Here is a 26,500-nt window from a genome sequence, read left to right as displayed (position 1 = left end):
CGGAGTACGATAAGGTATAATGACAATCGAACAGCAGATCGACAATCTCCCTAAGCTCTCTCTCTTTCTTTCTCTCTCTTTCGTTATCTAAAGTGGACCGGTTTGAACATTGACCATCAGGAAGCCCAAAGTGTATGAATATCAGGTGGTCTCATAGCCTGTTTTTTATAGCAAAAGTTGAACGTCACTTTTTGACAGCATGGGTGAAAACATTTCCCCAAACAAGCTTTCTGACGACTTGCCTTACACACAAACAATCTTAGAATCTTCGTTATTTGCACTGAAATACCTTAAAAAGCACTCAAAATATATGTTACTGTAAGCTAAACCAAATCTGAACTAATTAAAATCCATTTTTGGATCAAAATAATGCCGTCGATGAGGACACCAATGTGTACTACGTATGTGTTGCTAAGAACAAAGCGAACGGTTCCTATGGAAATTCACTTCACCCATTCTGTCAAAAGGAGATTTTTTTTATTTCGAAATTAGTTGTCAATTTGTATGGGACGAGACCACCTGATATTCATACACTTTGTGCTGGGCGATGAAGCGTGAACAATTTTAAAATGACAGTTAATTTAGAATAAATTTCACCACGGTGAAGAAAAGGCGTTTATATGGAGAATTGAAGAGCAAAATCATTAAAACATATCTCATACGATACCCATCCATTAATTAATTGTGTAAAATTGATTTGCGTGTAAAATAACTATTATTGCAGTATCATCTGTAGGTCTATTGTTAGCGATTCGATCTAAAGCGTGGTTATATCAATTTTTAGGCTGCATTCGTGATATGAATAATTGTTTTTTTTAACTAAAAGATCGATTTAGTTAGCTTATTATAAATTGAGGAAAAGAAAATACGATTACTGTCTGATCGTAATCAAACCTTCATAAATGTTTTATTAAAAGCTACCTATTTGCACATCTCTACACAAAAGTACAACTAAACATGAATTTAAACATTTCACTTAAATTAGCCTACAACTTCAATTCGTTCGTACAACTATAACCGAAGCAATATTTTCCTCCGGACGTGCCTGTATCTCTTGCCATTCGAGCGGATGTGCCTTCTTGCGATGCTTGTACAGATTCGAAATGTAGCCGAACGATTTAAAACAAAACGCACACTGGTACTTGTTCGTGCGCGTGTGTGTCGTCATGTGCTCGATCATCGTCAGCTTCAAACAGAAGCCCTTGCCACAGATTTCGCACTTGTGTTTGCGCGAATCGATCGTCGCTTCGCACGTGTTCTTCTGGTGCCGCTTCATGTGGAACATGGAGCGGAACGATTTGCCACACATTTCGCAGCTGACCGGCCCATCGTCGGAGTGCTGCGAGGTCATGTGCTTCTTCACGTTGGTAAGCCGTATCTGCTTGTTGCAGAGCTTGCAGGTCGTAAACTGCACCAGCGTATCATCGTGAATGCCCTTGTGTACCTCCAGCGCGCCACGTGTTTTGAACATTTTGGGACAATGTTCGCACATCAGCATCTGGTCGGTGTGAGCTGTTCGCTTGTGCACCTGGAACGCTTTGAGATTGAAGCTGAAAAGCGGAAAGAGGCGGTGATCGGTGAGGGCTGAATGCAAGGCTTATTAGCGTCAAATAAATACTTACTACTTATTGCATACATTGCAACGGATGTCTTTCGAGCCATGAACACAGTCAATGTGCATTTTCAAATTGGCCAGGAAGTTGAACATTCGTCCGCACTGGTCACACTTGTACTTTCTGTCCGCCGGAATCGCAGTCGTGGGTGTGTGGGCTTTGACCATGTGCGAATCGAGATTTTGATAGACTTCCTTGCAAACCTCACACCTATGTAGGCAGGAAAATACCCCCATTCTTTGTTATTCAGAGCTCCCAATTGCCAACACATTTACAGCATACTCACCGATACTTCTCCGGATTATTGTGCATATCGATATGCGTGATGAGATGCTGCCGGTACAGATTCCTCTTGTTGCAGATCGGGCATTTCAGGTACGCTCCCTTGTTGTGCTCCTGCTCCATGTGCACCCGCAGGTCCCAGAAGTTCTCGAACGAGGTCGAATCGGGGCTTTGCTCTTCGCACACATCGCAGTAGATGCGTTTGTAGAACGCCAGCACCTCCAGATCCGGACCCTTTTCCCGCTTGACCAGCGGTTTGGGCACGTGCAGTTTTTCGTGCTTGTTGCGCTGTTCTTCCGATTCGAACTTTCGTTTGCAACGACTGCAAGGGAAGGGTAGGTTCTCTTCCAGCTGACTCAAATGCACTCGCATGTGCTTCTTGAGCGAGATGTTACAGTCCGTTATTTTGCCGCAAATGTTGCATCTAGCAAAAAGAGAGAGAGAGAATCATTCGTGTGTCCACTGCCGGAATACCGATTATGGATCTTACTTATACTTTTCCGGATCTTCGTGCGTCTCCATGTGGCTCACGAACATGCCGGGCGTAAAACACTTCTTCTCGCATTTCGTACACTTCAGAAAGCCCGGCTCGTTGTGCACCAGCTTGTAGTGGCGGTCCGCATCGACGAACCGCTTGAACGTCACATTTTCCACACAGTAATGGCAGCAAAACTCATCGACGTACTTAAATATTCGCTCGTCCCGGTCGCTCTTCTCACGCTTTGGCGGCTTTTTTTTAGCATTCGCCGCTTCATAATCCGAACCATTCTCCGATTCGCTCTCACCGCTATCCGTGTATGTTGGCTCCTGTCCACGTATTATTTCTTTCTTCACTTTCGTCCGCAGCGCGGTTGACCGTTTGTTGCCAGTAACAGAGTGAACTTTCCTCCCACGGCCAGAATGTACCGCAACGGCGGTAAGGGCATTTTTCGGTGGTCTACCTCTGCGTCGCTTAACGGGTTCGGTCGTGGTGGCAACAAGTGACGTTTCAATTACAGCAGGCGGTGCTTCACTTTTCTGAGCAACGTTCGGCGAGGCGCTTGAAATGTCCAGCTTTCGCTTTGGTGGACGACCCCTGGGACGTTTCGCAGGTGTTTGCTCCGAGGCGCTCGTATCCTTTGGAGATTCTTTTGCATCTACTGCTACGCTTTGCTGTTCCAGCTTTGGCTTTGGTGGACGGCCTCTACCACGCTTTACGGATAGCTGTTCCACAGGTATGGCGACAACGGTTGCGTTATTTATCGTAGGCTTTTTATCGATAGATTCATCCCTGCCTTCGGTGTTAAGTGTATCACCATCCAGCATGTTGTCATCCGATGGGCAATAGCCGCCGGTGTCATCATCATTGCTAGCATAGTCTTCCACCTCCACGAAATGTTTCTTGTCTCCTTTGTCCATAGTTTCCATGGCGTCTGTTTGCGTGTGGGGTTTCGCCGGTTCGTTCGCAGCGCTGTCTGAGTTGTTTCTCTTCTCGCTGCTGTCAATGACTTCAACTGTGGGAACATGCTTCCTTTCATACCCATCATCGATGCTTTTCTGCAACTGATCTTCCTTTTGGTGGGTTTCTTCTGGCAGCTCAAATTCAGGCGCTGTAATGGAGAGCAAAATTAAGCCAATTATTGTATTCCAACGAGCATGAAGTGAAGACAAGGGCAATGGAAGCATTTGGCTCACGTTGTTGCTCTGTACTGTCCGCTGCAACTAACTCGTCACAATGAATGTTCTCCAGTTTGGTGTAGAATTGATGAAAATCGTGCACACTGCTCCAGCATTCACCGCACACGCACGGCTGGGCGGCCGGTTTTAGCTGAAAACAACAACAGTAAGAGAACGATAAATCTATTTTCTAACCGTACAAGCAAAAACATGCCGCGACTAACATCAAACCATAAATATTTGGATATGATCTGTGCCATATTGAGCGTCGTGTTAGCTTCGTCAAATACTCGAACGAACCACTGGGATTCGGCTGTTAAACAAAGCGCACAACTGGTGATGTGGGCCATTTTTGCTAACTCACTTTAATGAGCAACGTTAAAGAGCTAAATTCAAATTCAATTTACGTAAAAACTATCACTTAAAAACGCCAAACACCAGGACGATACATGTTGTTTGTTTACGATAAATTCTGGGAAACGAAAACTATAAACATCTTGACGTTTCATGATATGATGGCCCAAGCAACAAAAGTTGCATACATGACGGCGTGCGTCGTGGTGAGATGATATCGGCCGTGGTGAATGTAAAGACGTTGAAATGTTTGAATATTGTAAATATTTTGGCTTTAATCTATAAATTTAAAAAAAAAACCCAAGCACCTACTACAGGATAGATAGTTTATTACGTTAGTGAAGTTTCTTACACACATTTGTTGGATTATTTCCTTAAAACCTATGTTCAATTTGAAAATTTTAAAAATATAATTTCATGCTCCACGGTTTAACACTTTAGACGGTGTGCTTATCGTTTTGTTTTGCAATATTTCTAAAGTTTAAAATACTAATCCTTCATCCTATCCTATTCTACATTACACGATCACTATAAACGACTTTGCTTTACAGATTCTACTTAAGAAAACATATTAACCTAGGATTTGTTCATCAACTAATTTTTTTGTGATCAATTATTAAAAAAGCTTAATAGATTGCAAAGAAACTTAATTCTAACATATCGACTACACTTTCTTGAGAAAAACAAATCATAGCAGCTCTCTATTGTGCAAAAATCTAAAATCGTACGCAGCGTACATATTTAATCAATTGCATAAACACTTTGGGTCATAGTTAACAAATAAACAAAAACACTGTTCAGCGTTTTCTCTTTAAATAAACCGTTAACCGTTCGACCACACTTTAAAATACACTTCCTAATTGCGTATTTCGATTACGGTGGCGATTCCCTGTTCAGGCCGTGCCTGCACCTCCTGCCATTCGAGCGGGTGAGCCTTCTTTCGGTGTTTGTACAGATTCGAAATGTACCCGAAGGTCTTGAAACAGAACGCGCACTGATACAGGCTTGTGCGCGTGTGCGTTGTCATATGCTCGGTCATCGTGAGCTTCATGGCAAAGCCTTTGCCGCACACTTCGCACTTGTAAGGCCGTGAGTCGATCGTGGCCGAGCACGTGTTGGCGCGGTGCCGCATCATGTGGAACGTGGTGCGGAACACCTTGCCGCATAGATCACAGCTGACCGGATCCTCTTGCGAGTGGATCGTTTTCATGTGCTTCGCCATGCTGGCACCGCGGCGCATCTCCTTGCCACAGATGAGACACTGCACCGATTTGCGCAACGTTTCGTCGTGGTCACTCTTGTGGGATTCGAGACCGCTGCGCGTTTTGAACATTTTCGGACAATGTTCGCACATAAACATCTCGTCCGTGTGGGCTGAACGTTTGTGAGCGCTCAATGCTTTGCTATTGAAACTGGAGTGAAACAAAAGGCAAATTAGTGATACTTCTTGCAGCTGTGCGCCGTTGTTCGATTGCGTCTGCAATACTTACTATTTGTGGCAAATGTCACAGGATACATCCTTTACACCGTGGATACGATCGATATGACTTTTAAGATTCGTTTGATATTTGAACATCTTTCCGCAATGTTCGCAGCTGTAATTTTTCTCGTCCGGTAACGACGTTTCCGGGGTGTGTGCTTTTATCATGTGCTTTTCAAGATTCTGATGGATTTCCTTACACACCTCACAGCTAAAGAGAGAGAGAGAGAGAGAGAACACAGGAGAGTTAGTATGCATCAGGATGGGGGGGGGGGATGGAAAATTTGCTAGCGCTTCATCATACCGATAGTTTTCTGGATTATTATGTACATCCACGTGCACCATTAGCTGCTGGCGGCACACATTCTTCTTGAAGCAGATTGGACACTTTAGGAATGGCGTTTTGTTGTGCTCATTACCCATGTGCACCTTCAGATCCCAGAAGTTATCGAACGAGGTTGATTCGGGCTTTTTCTCTTCACACACTTCACAGTAGATGCGTTTGTAGAACTCAAGCAGCTCCAGATCGCGACCCTTCTCCTTCTTGATGATCACTTTCCGTCCGTGCAGCCGTTCGTGTTTGTCGCGCTTCTCCTCCTCCTCGAACCGCCGATTGCACAGGCTGCACGGGTACGGAAAGTCCTTCTCCAGGTTCTCCTGGTGCGCTCGCATGTGCTTCTTGAGCGTGATTTTTTGATCCGTAACCTTGCCGCAGATTTTACACCTTAAGAAGAGAGAAAGCATAAAATAATAAGCGATTAAGGTGGCCCCAAACGCCCTACAAAACGCTCGTGATAGCATACTTGTTCCGCTCCGGATCTTCATGCGTTTCCATGTGGCTCACAAATCCGCCCGGTGTGAAGCACTTTTTGCCACACTTTGGACACCGCAGAAAGGCTGGCTCATTGTGTACCTTCTTGTAATGCAAATTCGCATGGTGAAACCGCTCGAAGACGATTTTTTCCGGACAGTAGTAGCAGATAAATTCATCCACGTATGAAAATATCTTTTCCTGCAGCTGCCGAAAACCGAGCGATCTTCTCCCCTTATCATTCGACGTGTTGCGATACTTCTTCCAGTCTTCGCCGTCAATAAAATCGTCAAAGTCGGATTCCAGCTCCGAGTCGCTGCTGCTAACTGAAACCTTTCTTTTACGACCCCGACGGCGCAGCTTGGATTTCGGTTCCGGTTTGATTTCGACCTCGGCTTTTGCCTTCGGCGGCCTACCTCTACCCCTTTTCGGTGGTGACGTCGGTTCGCTGGCTGGCTCCTTTTTGGTGCCCGGCTCTTGCTTTGCCTTCGAGGGACTATCGTAGTTAATGACCTCACTGTCATCATTATCCTCTTCCAGATAGTCAACCTCTTCCTTCTCATCGCCATTGTAATCGGCGTCCGCTTCGTCGTCGTCGTCGTCGTACTCGTCCTCGTTGGTCGCAAGGTAATCCTTTTCCCACTCCGATTCGGCCGCTTCAATTTTATAGTTCGCCTGTGCGGCACTGGCTCGTTTCGGACGACCGCTGGAACGTTCGGCGTTCTCATTCTCTATGGTTTCTTCGTTACATGCTTCCAAATACTCGTACTCTATTTCTTCCATGTCCTCCGCATTCTGAGACAGTTCCTCGATCTTCACGTCTTCCACGGGATGAAATTCGAAAACTATAACGGAAAACGCAGAAAAGCATGCTCAGTTTGACTGTTAAACTTTCGAAGGCACGGAGGCCGTTACGGCAACCACCACGATACTCACGATACTGGCGGATGTCTTTGGCATTGCATGACACATCCTCCGGATCGGGCGGATAGTGTATGTTCTCGAGCTTGATGTAGAACTCGTGGAAATCGTTCAAACATTTCCAGCACTCATCACATACGTACGAATCCTTGGCCGGTTTCACCTAAACACACAAATCACAAAAGGTACGCGTGCATTAATGTGCTGGCCAAAATGGGCTGTGTTTACGAAATATGCTATCGCATCGTATGTGGACGGGAAACGCTGGGGGGAACGGTGCTGGCGGCGTTACATACCCAAAGATGTTTTGTTATTACGGACGCGATGTCTGTATCCTGTTTCTCCTCATTGTACACCTTGAGAAAGCTTTGCGGCTCGGTAGTCAAGCACAGTACGCAATTTACAAACTGTTCCATTTTTAGCCAGAAAATTGGATATTTTTGCTAGTATCGCATTACTGTTGTGTTCACAAACAAAAGCTGGAAAATACTGCGTTTGACGTTTGGTGATTTGTTGAAGGGTGCACTGTGCGTGCAGGGCAGCAGCTTCAGCTTGGCTTGTTTTTGGAGGACCTTTTGAGTGAAAAAGACCACAAACTTCCGAAACGATTGGAGGATTGAAGTATAATATAGTATTTAATTCAAGAAAGATTACAGTTTTCACTGTTAATTATCTAAAACTGTGCGATAATGCAACACTCGCGGAAAAATTAACTATGCGCGATGTTTTTCTTTGACAGAAAGGTGGTCTGCAGACTGGTGGTTTCAATTTGTAACTGATTTTTTTTCTATGTTTTTTGCGTAACAAAAAGAAATATTATCAGGACGAAATGAAAGTTGATATTACTCACATAAATAAATTGAACACCGGCTCAGACTTTTGCCCATATTTAATAAACCAACAAATGTGCTGCTTATGCGCAAGGAGGTTAGATACATAATATTGAAATGTATGCGATGTTTTGGATTGATGGACGAAAGACAAAACCAAAGTGTATGAATATCAGGTGGTCTCGTCCCATACAAATTGACAACTAATTTCGAAATAAAAAAAATCTCCTTTTGACAGAATGGGTGAAGTGAATTTCCATAGGAACCGTTCGCTTTGTTCTTAGCAACACATACGTAGTACACATTGGTGTCCTCATCGACGGCATTATTTTGATCCAAAAATGGATTTTAATTAGTTCAGATTTGGTTTAGCTTACAGTAACATATATTTTGAGTGCTTTTTAAGGTATTTCAGTGCAAATAACGAAGATTCTAAGATTGTTTGTGTGTAAGGCAAGTCGTCAGAAAGCTTGTTTGGGGAAATGTTTTCACCCATGCTGTCAAAAAGTGACGTTCAACTTTTGCTATAAAAAACAGGCTATGAGACCACCTGATATTCATACACTTTGGACAAAACGAATAGATCCTCATCGCCTTCTCATTCTGTCGAAGAATATCTAAATTGTGTTTTCGTATACAACAACCAGTTGGTCGCGATCGTTCTACATCAAGCAAATGTTTATTTTAAACAAATTTAATTTTTATTCATTCTGATAACGCTTACATCTATGCTCCCTTCTGCTTGTAAATTGCACCGGTGATCCCTTGCTTGTGAATCATACAATTTCTGGAAAGGTGAAAAAAGCGTTAGGAATAGTTTGGTGGATAAAAACTACGCTTTCTAGCTTACTTGTCGTTGGACTCTAATGAAATGACCGGAGCGCTGCTGCTAGGATCTAGTTTGGATGCTAAATCAGAAATAGCCACGATTATTCCGGCTGATTGTTCCGAAGCATTGCCTTTCACTGAACGTACGCAAAGGAGAAAACAAATTAGATGAAAATGAAACACTACTGTAACGGAGAGAGAATACATTACCTCCCAGACACAGCCCTTGACTGTTTGCTAGAACACATCCAATGTTACCTGGTACGTCCATGCTGAAACGATTGTAGACAATGGTCAAAATGGTATCAAGCAGCTGCTAGGTCATTAATAACTGAAGCAGGAAACGAGCTTGTTTTACTTACACTTTATCAAGTATGTTGTCTACCTGTTGCTCCATTTAGATTTTATTTATTGCTTATCAGGAACGGCGGAATGTGTACTATTTCTTGATAGCAAGTTTAGCAGGACGTAAACGAGCTGTGTGCTGCCCGTACAATTTTGTTTTGTTTTGATTAGTTTTTGTAGAGACTGTGTCAAATGGCCTCTTTAACCCCGTACTACACGGCGAGGGTTTTTGTCGTTCGAATATCGCTGCATCTCGTTCATTTGCTCTACCCTTCCTTTACTTGCCGACAGCCCGCCATGCAATTGACAGCGATTTGCATACAAGCTCACAGCCCCAGAGCTCTCGCATTAAAGAGCTTGCAAGCCTAGGTAGTTTTTGCGCCCTAGTTTTAGCAATTATAATTATAGCACCCCGAGATCAGGTATAACAGTGCAAATTGTAGCATTATTACCATCTAAATTTTGAAATTTTATTTAAAAACACAAAATTAGAAATAGTGGTCTATTCGACGAATACCACCGCAAAAAATAAAATTTATGAATAAAAAATATTATATAAAATACTATAGGATTTCGAGCACATGATTCCACTCGTAACCCTCGCAATGTTTAACGGGAACTACTTACAAAAAAGCGTCGCCAGCGAGGGAAATTCGCTCCCATTTGGAGCGTTGGCGAGGGATTTTGGCCTGCGACTGAATCCCAACAAAACTTCCGACAAAAACTGTCACTTAATGTGCCGCAAGATATGTAGTTACGCGGTACGCGTCGAAGACAAGGTGGATATACAGTAGAACGTCGATTATCCAGGAGCGGGTTAACCGGCGGGCGGCTTAACCGTGCGCATAAATGTGACAGCTGTTCGAACTTACGGCGAACATTTGCAGCGATAGTCACATGGGCAACCAGTTTTTTGTGCAGCTCTGTAGTGTCTAGTAGTATTTTCGAAATTCAGTTTTGTTCATGAATAGTTGTTAAACCTAGTTATTGTTAGTAAAAAAAAAAAGTTATTGTTAAAAATAATATTCTACTAACCATTAATCGATTGATTCAAGGTGAATTAATCATAAAAATAGTGGATTTTATAATATTGATATGAATTTGACATTTCTCCATTAACCATTATCCGTGCAAATCGATTAACCGGCAACCGTCTGGTCCCGAGCTACCCGGATAATCGACGTTCTACTGTATTTTCAAGAGTTATTAAAAAAACCGTTGAGCTTTTTTTTCATTCAGGAGGAACAGCCCATAAAGGTCGTACCGTATTTTTTTGATGCAACATTTACAAAACCCTAAATGAAAATAAAAGCATAAAATGAGAAAAATATTGAATGCTAAAGAACAATATAAAATTGAGCAAAAATAAAAAAGAAACGTTATTCACGTACATCGTATTTCAGTTAAATAGAAGGATGTAGGCATATAAAAAATGCTTTGAGGCATTATATCATTATGGACATGAGCGGTTAGATAATTTAATGATAGAAGACGCACCATTTCACATTATACTCGATGTCAGCCTTTCCGAAAAATACTTTAATTGTAAAGTCTGATTTTGTTTTTCAGTTAAAGGGTTTAAAATCCTGTTAGAAAAGGACAACTTCAACATCTGCTGTATTTCAAGACATCCAACAGATGCAGCTAATTTCTTAAGCACTACTAAAAGAACGTAGATCAAATGAAGTGACTAATATCATTGCCCATTCACGCTGTATTACCAGGAATCGTAGGAAGATTAATGAGAAGAAGCTTTACAAGTATATGAGACCATCCCTGCAAAGGTTCTCATTCGCCCATCTGGTTTGCCAGTATCCTCTACGTAAGTTTTGCATCGTATTTGGGCCACACTTTAACCGAACGATGTTCAGTGTCGAACGGAAAACCTGTCGAACCGGTGGCGACAGTGTTTAATAGCAAATGATTATAATAGCCCAGAAGGATGAACTTCCAGTCGCTGGACGCAGTGGCGCTCCGTGTAGTAGCGCATCCCGTAACTGCGATTGTCGTACCTCATGACTAAGAGCTCAGTTAAATTTTATGTATATTACCTACACTGACGCTGCCCGGGCACGAACGGTGGCGAGAGTAAGAATCTGAACGATTTCTCATCCCCCCCGGTTCCACAAGAACAGCTCAGCTTCTCCAGCTCGTAATCCGGCACATAGGTTCCGCTACACCGTGTCTGGGCGGAAGGAGAACCACTACGCTCGCTGTACGAGACATAATTTCCAAATGAATTCCAACTCTCCAGTGGAACATTTTAATTTGGAAAAGTGACCTACAGCCGGGTAAGGACTGGACTGGGAGGAAAATGGGACGGACGCTGGCTTCGTGACAGTGGCGGGGAGAACAGGATGTTTAAGTTTGTACAAAAGCAAGCGTGGATATGACGTATAAAGAGTGTGTGCGTGCGCGCGCGTCCTCCCGCGGGCGCGGTTTCAAACTATTTCCGTTACCATGGTTTCCGCTTTCTTTTCACGATTATTCGTTTGAGTGGAGCTTTGAATGGGCCCAACCATTCAGGTACGTTTGCTCCTTGCTCCAACGCCCTGCCTTCTTGTGGGCTCCATTAGACTGCTACCATATTCCCCTTACAAACCAGAAAAGTTGAAATGGAATGGAATTCTTTCATTTTACATTTCCTTTTTATGCGCTTTGGACGGCGGCCGGACGATGGAGACTACCTCGGAGAAGGCTTGGCAACTACGAAAGTTTGAAGCATTTTTTTTTGGTTGCATTTCAGACGCCTGGACATTCGGAGAACTTGGCCGACAGCGCTTGGTGTTTTACATTTCCGAAAGGAAGTTGGATAGGCATTACTAACACAACTTTCGGGCAGAAGCTGCAGAGGAATTGCCTCATTTGGAATAATATTAGCGGAATTTGATTATCAAACGGTGCACCTAAAGATATTGGACGGGTGCGAGAGGCCACTCGCTGGATGTAAAGGTACATTTAATCGTACACTAATAGTCGAGCAGAATTTCTGGCTACCGATGATAAGTTCGCTATTAGAAAAGTAATCTTTTGCGGGGCCGCAAAACGTTCACAATCATAACTGTCTGCTCTGCCCGGTTCCAGCAAATTCCAAACTCCGAAGTGTTTATCTTGCTCTAAAGAACGGTTCATAGCCGTAAGAAACGCCGTGCAACTTCCACCCCAAAACCGTCCAATAACTGTTTACTTTCTGTTCTGTAGAAAACCCATCAAGCTTTAGGCGTAAAGAGATTTCACAGCTGCCCCGGCTGTAGAGCGTTGCGGCTGTGACACCTAAGAACATCGGGGTGTAGAATATATATATATCCCTAGGCATTCGTGGCCACACAGGACAATACAATGCATGGGAACCCATGGCTCATGGGGCCCGGGTGGATGGTAGGAAACACCCCAACGAAGCAAGAAAATCTCCGCGTTATGATAGGGGCTGCCGTGTTAGCAGCAACACAAAAAAAAATAATATATTATTCTTCAACCACTACGACGCTTGTGGGCTCGATTTTTCCCGTTCTGGTACAACCGGCGGCCGTTTATTTCCAACCGTTCCAACGGAATCCCAGCAGCAGTTCGCATGCTTTTGTTTGGCGGCAGCGCGAATTGTGGAGCAGCGCGAAGGGCTCAGCGTACTGTGAGGGTACTTGGGGTGAGCTTTATGCGTAGTACTGGCATCATGGGCCTAACCACAACCCGACCTAAATCCTTATCCCTTGTACCGTCGTGCTGTGCTGCGTTTGCTGTTGGATGCTGTCGGGTTTTTTGACAGACTCCTTCGCCTGGCTGTCAGGGACGGGGTTTGAATACTTCCCGCGAGAGATATGGCAGAGGATTACCGGGCGACAACGTACCGTGACCGGTTGGTGGTTTGAAATGGAGGTGGGCAATGGAGCAGGCAGGGCGGGGAGCTAGACGATTGTATGCATTGTGATGGGGCGAGGGGCACGTTTTCGAAGGGGAAGGAGGGGGGGGGGAGGTTGCGGTTACGCGGGGCGCAGATGGAAATCAAGATACTGTCGGGTGCGCAGAAATAATGGCACTATTAAACTCTCTAAAGACTGTTAAGACGGTGCTAACACACCGCCATGAATGAGTAAAATGCATCTAGGCTTCCAGTTGATTAAAGTATGACGTGCCGGCTTTCGGTGGCACGCAGGGGAATGGGAGGAGATGGTTGGCAATATTTTACTCACCAGCTTTTTGCTGCTACTGGTTTCGAGGCAGTTTTTTTTTGTGTCTGCTGGAACACAGCACCGTGGATTGATAAAAGCGTATAGAAATCGTCTAGCGAGCGATTGTCGGTGTTGGTAGTATCGCGGTTTATGTGGCGGGAGTTTAATGCGTTATTTGGGGAAAAAATGGGTGATAATGACTGGCGGGTTGTTTAATCATTTCATATTAAGATAAAACTCTCTCTGCGAAAGGCACTGGAATTTGCAATAAAAATGTTTACAAATTGGCATCGGTGTTTGAAAGATAAGTTTGGACATGTAGTTTATATCGTTTTATAAAACGAACAAAGCTCAACCTTTTGCTGATACATTTTTGGGAAAAAATTATTTATATAATATTATTTTTAATTCTTTTTATGTCGTTCCATATCATTTCCATGTATTTTATAAACTTGTGTTAACATATGTTTGCTAACAAGTGTTCGTCTAGTTACAGATTTCGTCAAAATAAAACATAGTAAATCTATTTTTATTTTTAACATGGAAATATATTTCGGTCGTTGTGTTTTTATTAAATATATCACTTTTTTACGACTTATAACTTTTTTTTTTCTTCTACTTTATGCAGCAGGTGTAGTCAATCTTTCAATCTAATTAATAATGCAATAATGTGACGTGGACTCTAAGGCACCCTTTTCGAATAGGCTCTTTGGAGTAATTGCCAAATGAGGGTGTTGTACTGCATTGTTTCTACAAGGGTTACTTTCTGTTTGAATTTATATTTTGTCTGTGACTTGCTTGTACAGCGGCGCCCCTCATAACGAGTATAATCCGTCGCGAGTCATTGGAATGTTATGCGAAAAACTCATTATTCGAGAGGCTCTTACAATTGAAAAGTGAAATAATTGGTCCAGGTCAAGAAAACTGTAGATATATATAGGGATTATATGCATCACAACCATACATAACTCCCCCAAGTGGCAACAGTAATACATTCATCAATTCTTTGCATCTAAATTCTCGCCTTCACGTCCAAGTAGATGAGGAATGCATGCAAGAACACACTCATCCATACACCTCACACTTGTGAAACGTCCGCTTCTTAGGGAGGTACACTAAAATCCACATAAGACTAAAATATTGTCACAAAACAAATGGAGCAATTAAACTGAAGACACTAGCTCACTTACTTCACCTGTCGATAAGCGCAGCAAAACTCTCAGTTCCGCAATCTGATCTGAAAAAGTTATCTGGATGTGGAGTGGACGCGCCTTTCGGTTTCTGTATGACTTCGTAAGTTTTGGACTGGTAGTGGGCGTTAGTGTGTCACTTTCCTTACACATTTCTTAAATACTATTACATTGCCGTTTTGAAAATAACTTTATATTTAACGATTCTTTGCATTGAAACACTCGGAATAATCACGATTTCTTATCGGGAACAACAATAAAATTGCTCGCTATGCGAGATTTTACACGTAAAGAGGGGTATTTGTAGAGCATTTATACTTGCTCGTTATGTGAAAAACTCGTTGTAAAGGGTACTCGTTACAGGGTTTCTCACGATTTATTGGTTGGTTCCCATCAATTTTTGGTGGGTTCCCATGTTTGTTTGGTGCGTTCCCACGATTTTTTGGTCGTTTCCCAGAATTTTTTGGTGCAATTGTATTGATGTCCAATCGGAAAATACCAATAAATTATGGGAACGAACCAAAAATCTATGGGATACGACCAAAAAATCGTGAGAACGCACCAAAAAATCATGGGAACTGACCAATAAATCGTGGGAAACCCTGTATGACGGGTTCCACTGTACCAGCAAGTGTGAATTATAAACGTTGGGTGATATTGATTTGTGTGAATTTCGATTTACAACGAAGAGGTTATCTGTAGTTTGATAGTCATTTTGTTCACTTTTATCTATGTAACTGAAACTATGTTGTCTATTTTATAGAACAAACTACTACATACTACACTACATAAAAGAAGGTTCGCCAGAAGAAGTAGTATTTCTAGCACCACATTGACATTCAAGTCCATTCTCCTTTTATGGTAGCAAAAGCTCGATGAACTTTTCATCAACTTTTACCAAGAATAACGTTGGTCATTCTAACTAGCCTTGTTATCTTCTGAAAGTCGCTGTGGCTGCGCTATCGTAATCACTTTAAAGGTCTGGAAAGAGGGCCTCAAGTTCTACTGTAGTTAAAAGCAATTCATCTTTTTTTTTTTTGCTCAATTGTTTTTGATCTAAACCAAACAGAAACAACAAAAAGCTAACGACAGTTCGGGTCAATACTCCTAATTTGGTGCGATTTTCCCTGACACGGTTTTTAATTAATTCCACGAAGAAGCCGCTAAACAACAAATCACATCCCTTAAAAGCTGAACGATTCAAGCGAACCCACCGCACCACTTTAGCAACCAATTTACGCACGCCGTGCTTACAGCTTGTCAGCTATTGTAATACAGCGATCATAACGCTGCAGGGATAGACGGCTGCTGCACCGTTGGAAGAAACCTTTCCCTGCAAGCCAGTTGATAGAGGAAAAACTCCTTCCTCCAATTCCGATAATGCTCTCCGGGCACGAATTTGGCTCCCGAGAAGCGTGGTGCTGTTTTCATTCTTCGACTCACTTTAGCAGCGCTGCCTCGTTTAGCAGAAACGATTCTTTCATTACTCAAAACGCTGCTCGCAGTAAATTTGCTCACTAATTTGTAGCTTCCGGCAAGCCCGGGGGTTGAAACTTTGGTACTTTTACTGGCATCACACACACACACATACAAGAAGCTACGCTGCACTTTGGCCATCTTTCACTTGGATGACGGAGGATTTAACGGAAGCGACTTCCTTTTTTTAACGCTGCCGCCATGTGCCTTTTGCTCTACGAAAACAACGGTCTCGATGGAATCCCACGCCACCAGCGCATTTCGTCGGGGCGGTTTTTGTGTCTCGCGGGGCACAAAACCCCGCCTGGTCGCCTGCCGTTTCCCACGGGACACCGTTTCGCGCTTAATTTCGCTCTCGAAGACAACGGAGAGTCTCGCCAACTCGCCAATAATTAGCTTTTCCGCAGTTTCCAATTGCATCTGACGCGTGCACCGATTCCAATGGGCGTACCAGTCGGGAAATTGCGAAACCCCGTACCCGTGCCCATGCGGCACGGACGCTGGCACGGCTACACGGTCGAATCCAGTTTTCCGCTATCTTGCCGAGCTAAGCGTTTTTGTTCCACTTCATTCGGAATCGATCCGCGCGACTTCCCCGGGATGTCGCTGGTTGGCTTTAGTGGCCACGACAGCTTAGCGATGCCGAAAGCGATATGTGCAACTTTCCCTTCCCATCCCACCAGTTGTGCGGGTTTGGACGCTGCTCTTCTGCTGCTTGTTTTTGGCGTCCCGGACACTTTGCCCATTCGCATCTCAACTTTCGACTCGCTCGATTTAATTTCGACCAACAAACACTGTCTGTCTGTTCCGTTTTTCCACTCCAACTTGCACCGATTCCGGGATGTGTGCCAGTCGTGGTAGTTCACCTGCTAACCATCGATGCCCCGTAGCCTGGGAACCTGATTCCCCGGGACAGTCGCTGTGTCCTGTGCACAATTCCCGGTTCTTGTCATTGTCAGTAAATCGAAAGGGCAAAAAAAGGCTCCACGCGAAATGAAACCGACCCATGCCTTGATCCACCTTGATCGCGAGGGGAACGTGCAGAAGCTGGTAGAAGGGATCAGCAGGGAGCCTAGTGGCCCACTTGGTAAGTATCAGCCGCGGGGGGAAAAAGTGAATCGCAAAACTTTCTTATTTTATGCCAGCACAATACGTCTTATTGCTTTTGTTACAGGGAAAAGGGCTTGCGCTTACGAATGAGTCGTAAGAACGAGCAAGCAAGCAGAGGAATGAAGAAATTCAAACAAAGTAAAGAAAGTGGAAATAAAGGGAAAGAAAGAGAGAGAGAGCTGAGAGAGCGAGAGAGAGAGAGAGAGAGAGCTGAGAGAGAGAGAGAGACAGAGAGCGAGAGAATGACGCTAAAACTTACCATCCATAAATCATATGGTGGTTTTCTTCCGCTGTCGACTGTTGGTGGGCTAGCGCGCGTACATGGCCGCCTCCCTCCCGGATGCACATTTTGTACGAGGGTTCTTGAAGCTTGCAGCCACAAACTGCCGGAATCTCTCGGGCGCAGGCAATGGGGTTGTGTTGATCCTTTCCATGCCCTTCCCTTCTAGCTATATCCAGATTGCCCCTCGCGGGATGGCGGCGTCTGCCCTTAGGGAGACTAGCAGCAGCCCCACCGTTCGGTGACGGGATGAGTTTACACTTTTGCACGCCGTCCAATCGGAAGCACTGAGGAAAACGGGCGAAGAAAAGTCGCGTCGCCCAGTAACATCCCCATTCTCCAATCGGCTTCCCTTGCCCCCCCAAAAACTTGTGGCGTAAATGGTGCAATAATGGCAACTTTGTCTCTTCCAAAACGGGGCTTCGTTGGTATGCTGAAGCGGAGGTTTGAGTATGTGTGTGTGTGTATGAGACTTTTGGCGGATAAAATTGTCTCGGCAATATTTGGAAGTAGAACAATATTTTCCTTTCTTAATGGTGTGTCCGCTCGTTCGGGATGTTTCCGATGAACATTTTATTATTACTCTCTGTGTGGGCCGGCGTGGGCTGTCCGGCTGCGGCGGGCGAGTATGTGTGTGTGTGTGTGTGTGGGGGGACATTGAAAATTTGCACAATTTTAATTACTTTCGGGAATGTGGCAAAATGACGGGCACTTTTTCTTCGCTGAAGTAGTGGGCGATGAGGGTGTGTTGGGTTGATCGTACGTCAAGCATTTTTAAGGGCTATTGTGTTGTGAGTTTTGATTTTAATAACGAAAGCAGCAATGCGGTGGGGTCGTTGCAAAAGAAACACAATATAAAACACTGACATACAAATAATTAATTCCATTTAACTCTAATTGTACCACAGTGCAGTCTAAAAATAAAAGTAAATAAAGATGCCCCGGAGCATATAAATAAATCAAATACATGTCATTCTTGGGATTGATTATGCTGATGTTCCATCTTTTTGCTCACTACTAATGGTTACGCTCAAAGGTATTGTGCTTAATTTTATGAAAATAGTTGAGGAACTTTGAATGCCACCGTCTTTTATAAGCCGGACAATATCTGTTCGCATGGAGCATTTTAAATTTTTGAACGATTATTTCATTAAGTCTACCTTTTCCATTTCATTTTCTTGTAATAAGGCTGTAATAAAACTCACTTAATACTGAAAGGGCCCATCTACAGATCTTTTTGAAGAGTACTATCTAAAAACAGTTACCTTTTGAAATGTGAAGCGCAAATTAACTATCAAAATTACAGCTTATTGCAATGGATTTGTTCTTGAGACGGAAATGAAGTAATGAAAACAAATTAATAAGTGAGAATTATTTGCCAAATGGTGTTTTGATATTTTTTTCATGAAATTGGACGCGTATGAGAAGAAATCCATGCCAAGAACATTTCACTGTTGAAATACTTTATAATGATAAAATTTGTTATGGTTGAAAACCGCTGTTATAGTTGGTTTCAAGATCCCTTTAGCCAAGACTAAATATGCATTTAATAAGAGCAGTTGATCTTGAAGACTTAATCTCAAATAACGAGTTTTAAAACGAGATTTTAAATACGTGTACAGGTTAATTAAAGCCACCCATCAAAACTCCAATTTTAGTTTTTATAGACTTCTATCAGCGTCTTCTGAACGTTTAAAAGGGTTCACAACTTTAAAGACATGTTTAGCATCTTCAAAAGACATGTTAAAACTATGGCTATGGCTTAGTACACGCGTAATAAAGAATTATGTAGACATGTTTAGGTGTAAAAGGCCTAGCAAATGTTGCTTGGCTTCCCAACCAAAACTCTATATCCGTAGGAAGGATTTACTATCCGGCTGCATGGTACTAATTAGTCTCGGACAGCATAGTTGCGTAGATGCTTACACCAAAGGGATAAAGAATTCAATGTATGCATATGTGTAATAGTATGTATGCAATGTAGGACATTCAATAATTTTACACCCTTTTCATGTCTCTTTGGCTTTGTGATGGTAATAATGCAATTATTGCATTGTTGTGCTGTTAAGGAAAAATGATAGTAACGATGTATAATATGCTAACATGCTTTACGATAGCCGTGTTTGCAATGCTGTACAAATCGGTAAATGTGTATGTTTACTTTACCATAATTGTAATGGTGTTCATCCATTCCTGCAAATACACCACTCAACAAACCAACCTCTACCAAACGCATTTCGCAATCGAATGGATCAAACAAACGGTTAGCATTATTTATTCGAATTTGAAATATCTGCACGCCACCAATAGAAAGCTGGCGACGGGCTGGGACTGGTGCAGAAACAACAAACAAACCCTGCTGCCTGCGGGAGAAAAATAGTAGATACATTTATTACAATTTACCCGCTTCCAGCTGATTGCTCGGGCAAATGATGATTAATTGATTGCAAGTCAACCTCGAAAAAGGTATCGAAGCGCGACATTCCGGCTGGCCAGGCGTTTCGGGCAGTTTAGGGCATGCTTTGAACCATAAATATTTGATTGCCACGTTTTGCACATTCATTGTGCGTTTGCATGAAACGGGTGTTTCACCGCGCTGAATCGACAGGTGAAACAGGTTAAAACGGAAAAACAAAGCTCTAAAGCATCCCGGCCCCAACACGCTGAACCGGTAAGCAAAGCTCTGTCATCGTACATACGGGGCCGCAAACCTTTTGTTTAGTGGTGCTGGCCAAACGTCAGCCTTCAAGAAATGACGACCAACTACTACTGCCAAGCGGCTCTTTCTCTCTATCTCTTTTCTGTTTAAAAGAGCGACAGCGGTGTGGGTAAGGGAGATTGGGGCTAATAATGTACGGTAAAATATGTGCCAGGACAATCTGTCGCATCGCGTTGCCAACCGATCCCCTCCTTCCCTTGCGTTTATCTGTACGGCACCCGTTGCGTTACTAGCGAGCTTTATTTCACTGACGGCACACCGGCACAAAAGCGAGCGATGCATTGCGATCTAGCAAAAAAAAGTAGCAAATACTTCGACAATCGCATGTCATTCGCATGGGGCGAGGACTCTCCCGGTGGGTTGGGGCAAGCAAAATAAACCATACGGCAATGAAAAACAAAAGGGAAGGAGCAAAACACAACAACAGCACAAGTGCTCGACCGTGACGACAGGTGTTGTTGCCCTCTGCAGTTCAATAAAATGCCAACCGGTTGCCCTTCACCATGGACCATTTGGCGTGTTTATTGCAATAAAATCTAGCAATTCATGACATGCTGGTCAACGTAAACGCTTGCTTGGGGTTTTGTTTCGCTCCCGCTGCATGAAAGGACACTGTCATTGCGAACGCTACGATGGCCCGCGGTGGTGCACGACCGGTGGTGCCACGTTTAGTCGCGATCGCCCGCTCTCCCTCCTAAAACGGGAGCAGCCAGCTATATACATAGATGGTTCAGTAGCCGTTCGTTACACAGCACCGTGGCAGGGTCGATAGGTTAGTGTGCTATTGATGGCCAAACAACCGCGAGCCTCGGCTTTGGAAAGGCGAACCACGCTTAGCTCCCCGGGTCGATTGTGATCGTGGTGTCTGCAAGGTGCGAGTAGATGTGGGGAAAAGGGAGAAAAAACGAAAGAACAGCAAAAATGGGACCTAGCTTCGAAGCTAATCTTCGCCGCTTGCGTTTCCCGAAACTAATGCTACTGGGCAATCGCACCCTCTCTCTCTTCCTCCCCATCACGGGGAAGAAGGTTTCGCTAAATTACATTCGCATTACGATCGCGTGCCAACGAAACGTTACAGCCGAATGACGGTTGGCTTAAGGAAGCGAGCTGACTGGGAAAATATTTACCTTTTTCACGAGCCCGCTCGCTGCGTCAATCTTCAATCCGGTCGCTTCGCCTGCTGCCCTTTTCCTTTCCATTCACACGTGGTGGGGTGAAAGAAATGCTAGAGAAATGATACAAATGATCGGCCCGATAGGGGGAAAACACATATAGCATTGTTTGGGCAGGGAAAGCATAGTGGGATATTAAGCGGTATAACGTTTTGGGACACGCAACACACGCGCAAGAACACAATCGAGTAGGTGCGAGTGTGTATATATGTGTGTGTGTGTGTGTGTGTGCAAAATTAAGAACTCTCAATGAGGCAAAGGTGTGGGTGAAATGAAGCTTCCCGCAATAAATGGTGACCCCAGCCCCGTGTGTAGGTGTGCAGCAGCAGGAAGTGAACCTGGTTGATTAATGATTTGGACTGATTAGGTGCGGTAGTTTGAAAATGAATACAATTTAGAAGCGCTGGCGAATGATACAGCGATACGACACACGCCAGTGACATTCCAGTGGAGAAGGCCAGGGATGGTAATGGTCGGGAAAAATAAAACAAAAAATACCGTCAAATGTCTTAATGTACGTGTCTATTTGGTTGCTTGGTAAAATCGGTATAATTTGTTATGATACTTATCGTGAAGGTGGGGTCTAGTGGGGTTTGGTGTTTGGTGCTTGTTGCATGTTTAAAGGCGAAATAAATGCCTTCACGATTGTTGTGCTTGTAATTAAATGTTCTCATAGTCTGGAGCATTATTTGCACCACACGTTCTTAGAGCAGGAATGATGTTACGTGATTTGGCTATGGTTTAGCATGTCCCATCATTTGCTTTCCACTCTCTCCACGCTTTCTGTCTCTTTCTCTCAGGTTTGCATCACCACCCTAATGCCACTGTTTACGCGTTCTGTCATAAAGCGCCACCCGAGAGCCTAGTGTATCATAACCGTAAACAGAGTTTAGTGCCTCTGGAACAACGAACCCTGGAACGGGCCATGCAACCCTGGTGCGCACATGCAGGCCGTACAGCCAAGGCAACGAAATCATCGGAATTTTGGATCGATCCTTTACCACTGAAAGGAGCTGGTCCGTAGTACGCACCACTGAGAGCCACTACTGCCAGTGACTGGTGGCCAGAGCCATCGGCCAAAATAATGCTGTAGTTTGGAGTACCACGAACCGCTGCTACCATGGATCTGATGGACCTTTTTGGGGTGGGATGAAACGATGCTCCCATTGTGGTTTTGTGTAGTGGCTTGCAGTGCCTTTACTGTTCGTTTTGCTGGAATGGAGATGAGTCGACCGCTGCACAACCTTCCCCTTATTACTATGAAAGCAAGGATAGCGTGCATAATTCGTAGCTGCAGCTAATGCAGACGTTTCGGTACATTCAAAAGGGGAAAAACATTGGCAACAACAATACGGAACAATGGCTTGTGGAAGATCGGTGGAAACGGTACCCTGCCCCCTCCCAGCGAATGTGGGGATGCACTTGCATTAATAGCTAATGTTCCGCGCGCTGTGCTCGAGTGTATTTAGAGCGCAAGCAAGTGAGACCTGAGGAGCAAGGGAAAGGGATGTTGTTTGGCGTTACCGGGGAGCCACTGTATGGAAGATTGATTTTTGTTTTGTTGTGTAATAATAATGGTAATGGTAGTGCATGGATGGAAAATGTATGACAAAAGAGCGGCTTAAGATTATGTGATGGAAGGTTGACAGTATGCGAAGAAAGTGCTAGCAGAGAGCCTTTCAAAAAAGTGTTGAAACCATTGAGAAATATTCGGAACATACATTACTCCCTCGGTCAATTTTTAATTCTTTCTCTCTCTCTCTTTCTCTCTCTCTCTCTCTCTCTCTTCTTTGGTGATTTAAAACTACAGGAAACCGTAGAATCCGCACCGAATGAAGCAATCCAAACGTACAATTACACCGCTAGAAGAGTAATTATACGGCTGCAGTCATTACAATCTCCGACTGCTGTTCGTTCGTTCGTTTTCTTGCTCGAACCTAATGGCCGACGGCGACGACCCTGCTGGCAACCGTGGCTGCACACGCAAACTGTCCATTTGGCAGTATGTAGCAGCACACCATGTAACTGGGTGTGTGTGTTTTGGTTTTAATTTCTTTGCTCCCTTTTTGGAGAGGCGCTTCAAGCAGCAAGCATCACCCTTCCCGACACAACCGTCACACAACCACGGGGTGCAAATTTCCAAAACAACCCAAAAACTATCGCCATGGTGTGGTGAACCATGAACTTTCATCAAATGACCATCGTCTTTGGGTGGGTTGATTTGGGCGTCGGCGGCGGCGCTGCTGCTGCAGTTGGTCATAATTTGGAGGGTGCATTTAATTAAAATTTCTACCTCACTAACTTCACCACACGTGGGGACAGGCTTCCAGCGCTGGACAGAGGGATAGAGAGAGCGTGCACGAGAGATTGGATAGAATTTGCAGCAACGTACAATTCACCCATTTTACGGTGAGCATACACGAGTGTTTGTAATGATTTTAAAATGCAACTGTCCGAAAAACATGACGCGCGAGTGAGTGTGTGCTAGTTTTGGGAAAGTTTGGTTGTACTATTGCTGTCGCCCGATGAGCGATCCCATAATCTGCATAACATTACCACCGAGCGCACACGCTTCAGGCTTGTTTGATCGAAACGACGCGGGAACATTCGCTCGGTGTTGATGGTGGTGGTGGTGCGCTCGAGCACCGAGCCTCCGTGCCATTATGCAGATACACGTGAAAGTACTTTATTATATACTCGTTTTAGTGGCTAGCTGCTGCCTTTACTGCTACGTCGTCATAAAATAGGACATTTTCCCGCGGCTCGGAAAGGCAGCGGCTTCGAAATTGATCGTATGAAGCCTGCCGATGGTTTGTGGCTGGTGGTTCGACGCTCGCGTCCCATCACCACCTGCCATGTCACCTGTCTGGGAGGTCGGCAAAAGAGGCCGGCAGAGCGCAGGAAGACGCACGAAGAGTTATGAAGTTATCAACCGTGTGGACACGTTTCCTCCCCACACGTTTGGGGAAGGAGATGGGGACACCGAAGACAAAAGACGTTCACCTTCGTTTCGGAAACTGTGATAAACAGCGGCAGCTCTATCGGCATCGCTGCATGATCTCTTATCGTCTCCGGTACCGGTCCCCGGCCGCAAAAACCGATACACGCCGATCCTTCGAGGCATCGATGATGGGAACTTCTTGCCGTGTTCGGTGTCTTTCGCACGGTGTCTTTCGCACTTTCGTCAGCCCGCATTCTTCGATGGTTCATTGTTCTTCTTTTCTGCTGCTCAGCTGCTGCTCTCGAGTCGACCCGACGGTCACCCCCCCTCATTCCCCCATTCTCATTCCCTCCTCGGCCGACCGGGCTTCATTTTAAGAGCTTATTATAGCAGCGCTCCGTAACGCTCCCGTGTTTGGCCGGGTTGGTTGAAGTTTTGCACGGTGCGCGGGCGCGGGCACCTTCGACGCACCGTTGTTCGGTGGTGTACCCTCGAGCTTGAGGACGTGTTTTGAATAAAGTGTAAAATATATCGACGACATCTCCCGGACCGTGGGCCCACGGTACGTGCCGGCGATGGGAAGGTGAAGGTGAGCGGAACCGATCCCATTCTCACCACATCAGTGTCGTAAAAGAATCATGCTGAGATGATCCCTCCACCAGGCGTTGTGCGCCTGCGACCACCGTGTGCCATGATGCCAAGGGTTTTCATATCACATCACCGTACCTCGGGAGCTGGGTTAAAAGGGGGGTGGCGGGGTTGGAGGAGCAAGTATGTCATATCCACCTTGTCGTGAAATGAAACTCTTCGTCCCGTGTGTTGCGTTGGGTTGCGGGACCAAACGCGTGCGGCACATGTGCGCTGGTGCCGATGGTATCAGCGATGATGTATGGAGGACATGGCGCACAGGGAAGCAGAATGTTGATACAAACCGACGTGCGAAATGAAACAATTTGTAAAAAGTGTTCACTGGGGTAAAATTTTATCATTTATCTTTTGTGCTATTAGTTTGTTTCGTGCATGGTTTGCATGTGTTTTTTTGCTCTTCGCTTTCTTTCTCTCTCTCTCCCTTTCTCCCTCTTATGTTCTGTGTACCGTGTCGAACGGTTATTGGAATGTTACATTTGCCATCAACCTTTCCCGTTTTCTCTGACCACCGAATTGCCGTGTCGGGTTTATCGTTTGTTGAGTGGTTTTTTCCTTTATTTTTTTTCGTCTTCCTCGAATCATCATATTCAGCTCAAAATCTTATCAAACAAATGGTGTACAAAGTTTCATTCCAAAAGGCGAACGGCGAGTGGCTAGCGAGAGGTAATCTGCCGGCAGCAGCTGTGCGGTAGAATCTGAAGTGGGTGTTAAAGATGGGTAATAATCAATCGATAACTTTATTGTTACTGTCTGGGTGGATGATAAAGAGGGGATGTTTAGTGTGCTTAGGAAAATGTATGATATGTTGTAAAATGTTGCATCAATAGGAGGGATGTTGAAGTGATATCGTTATGAGTCTTTTGTTCGTGCAAATTTGAGAAAATACTTGCATCTCTCTTAATTAAACAAAAAACCCACAAACACAAAAAGTCAATTTTGTTAACCCTTGAGAATACTTACAACATAATGATTGTGCGACCTATATATGAACAAAAAACAAACAGCTATATAAACACATTCCGTTGCATAAACAATGGCAAAATTGGTCTTCTGGTGCATGTTTATAGCAAATCGGATCTCACGGTACAGCTGTGTTCACCACTCACTGACATCGAGCTGAGAGCCGTACCTGAGTGTGCGGGTTCCGTCCACCACCACCAGTGTCGCTGCAGTCGGATGGTCGTTTCGATAGCGAAAAACAACCAAAGCAGCCCGTTTGTTGGGAGGAAAGGCACAAGAACACACAGACACAACCGTCAGTGACAGCATCCACTGACTTGCGCGTCAATCATCAGGCGGTGTGCAGGCGTTTACTATGCGTTGCAGCTGGAAGAACACATTCAGCGTTACAACCTAGGGAAGCACTACAACCGTATGAAGTACGTTTCAATCAGCGAAGAGCGAACCGTTGTCACGTATGCGTACTCCGCCCTTTAAGAGTTGAAGCGAACACCGAACTTTAATACTTTTCATCCGTACGCGTTTGATGTCGGTCGGGGAAAAGTTTGCGGCAAGTGCTTCGCAAGGGTGCATTTTCACAGCAGCAGCAGCAGCACTGCAAGTTCGCATGTTAAATGATGTTTCTGTTTCGTCGTGCGAAGCCACTTCCTGATGTGGCATTGTGTTGCCCTACCCGGTCGCATTTGATTCCATCGCGCTGGCACAACTATTCTGGCCC

General features: G+C 44.4%; 3 protein-coding genes across 3 annotated transcripts; all 3 read right to left on the bottom strand.

Moving 5' to 3' along the window:
• Positions 1–866: 866 nt before the first annotated feature.
• On the bottom strand, positions 867–4,075 carry LOC120898212 (zinc finger and BTB domain-containing protein 17-like). The gene is made up of 6 exons (XM_040303756.1): positions 3,776–4,075; positions 3,570–3,702; positions 2,386–3,484; positions 1,900–2,319; positions 1,623–1,823; positions 867–1,550 (listed from the first exon to the last, which is right to left on the bottom strand). The coding sequence occupies exons 1-6, from the start codon at positions 3,899–3,901 to the stop codon at positions 995–997; spliced, it is 2,535 nt and encodes an 844-aa protein (XP_040159690.1). The 5' UTR covers positions 3,902–4,075; the 3' UTR covers positions 867–994.
• A 139-nt stretch (positions 4,076–4,214) lies between these two features.
• LOC120898213 (zinc finger protein 93-like) lies at positions 4,215–7,687 on the bottom strand. The gene is made up of 6 exons (XM_040303757.1): positions 7,414–7,687; positions 7,133–7,280; positions 6,189–7,041; positions 5,690–6,109; positions 5,396–5,596; positions 4,215–5,317 (listed from the first exon to the last, which is right to left on the bottom strand). The coding sequence occupies exons 1-6, from the start codon at positions 7,531–7,533 to the stop codon at positions 4,762–4,764; spliced, it is 2,298 nt and encodes a 765-aa protein (XP_040159691.1). The 5' UTR covers positions 7,534–7,687; the 3' UTR covers positions 4,215–4,761.
• Positions 7,688–8,607: 920 nt separating this feature from the next.
• Positions 8,608–9,310, bottom strand: LOC120898215. Its single transcript, XM_040303759.1, has 4 exons — positions 9,138–9,310; positions 8,986–9,047; positions 8,798–8,912; positions 8,608–8,734 (listed from the first exon to the last, which is right to left on the bottom strand). Exons 1-4 carry the CDS (start codon positions 9,170–9,172, stop codon positions 8,674–8,676), a joined length of 273 nt encoding a protein of 90 aa, XP_040159693.1. The 5' UTR covers positions 9,173–9,310; the 3' UTR covers positions 8,608–8,673.
• Between the last annotated feature and the right edge of the window lie 17,190 nt (positions 9,311–26,500).

The sequence above is a fragment of the Anopheles arabiensis genome, chromosome 2 (genome assembly GCF_016920715.1).
Source record: "Anopheles arabiensis isolate DONGOLA chromosome 2, AaraD3, whole genome shotgun sequence".
In the NCBI taxonomy this organism is placed as follows: Eukaryota; Metazoa; Arthropoda; class Insecta; order Diptera; family Culicidae; genus Anopheles; species Anopheles arabiensis.
This window is presented reverse-complemented; position numbering and strand designations above follow the sequence as displayed.

What these genes read in the sequence shown, in the direction of transcription:
- LOC120898212 (XM_040303756.1), bottom strand. Translation starts at nt 3,901, where the DNA reads ATGGCCCACATCACCAGTTGTGCGCTTTGTTTAACAGCCGAATCCCAG. An exon ending in GAAGATCCGGAAAAGTATAA is followed by an intron (nt 2,320 to 2,385) that starts GTAAGATCCATA and finishes TCTTTTTGCTAG; the next exon opens with ATGCAACATTTGCGGCAAAA. An exon ending in AATAATCCGGAGAAGTATCG is followed by an intron (nt 1,824 to 1,899) that starts GTGAGTATGCTG and finishes CTGCCTACATAG; the next exon opens with GTGTGAGGTTTGCAAGGAAG.
- LOC120898213 (XM_040303757.1), bottom strand. Translation starts at nt 7,533, where the DNA reads ATGGAACAGTTTGTAAATTGCGTACTGTGCTTGACTACCGAGCCGCAA. An exon ending in CAAAGACATCCGCCAGTATC is followed by an intron (nt 7,042 to 7,132) that starts GTGAGTATCGTG and finishes TTTCCGTTATAG; the next exon opens with TTTTCGAATTTCATCCCGTG. An exon ending in GAAGATCCGGAGCGGAACAA is followed by an intron (nt 6,110 to 6,188) that starts GTATGCTATCAC and finishes TCTCTTCTTAAG; the next exon opens with GTGTAAAATCTGCGGCAAGG.
- LOC120898215 (XM_040303759.1), bottom strand. Translation starts at nt 9,172, where the DNA reads ATGGAGCAACAGGTAGACAACATACTTGATAAAGT. An exon ending in TCAAGGGCTGTGTCTGGGAG is followed by an intron (nt 8,913 to 8,985) that starts GTAATGTATTCT and finishes GCGTACGTTCAG; the next exon opens with TGAAAGGCAATGCTTCGGAA. An exon ending in TCATTAGAGTCCAACGACAA is followed by an intron (nt 8,735 to 8,797) that starts GTAAGCTAGAAA and finishes TCACCTTTCCAG; the next exon opens with AAATTGTATGATTCACAAGC.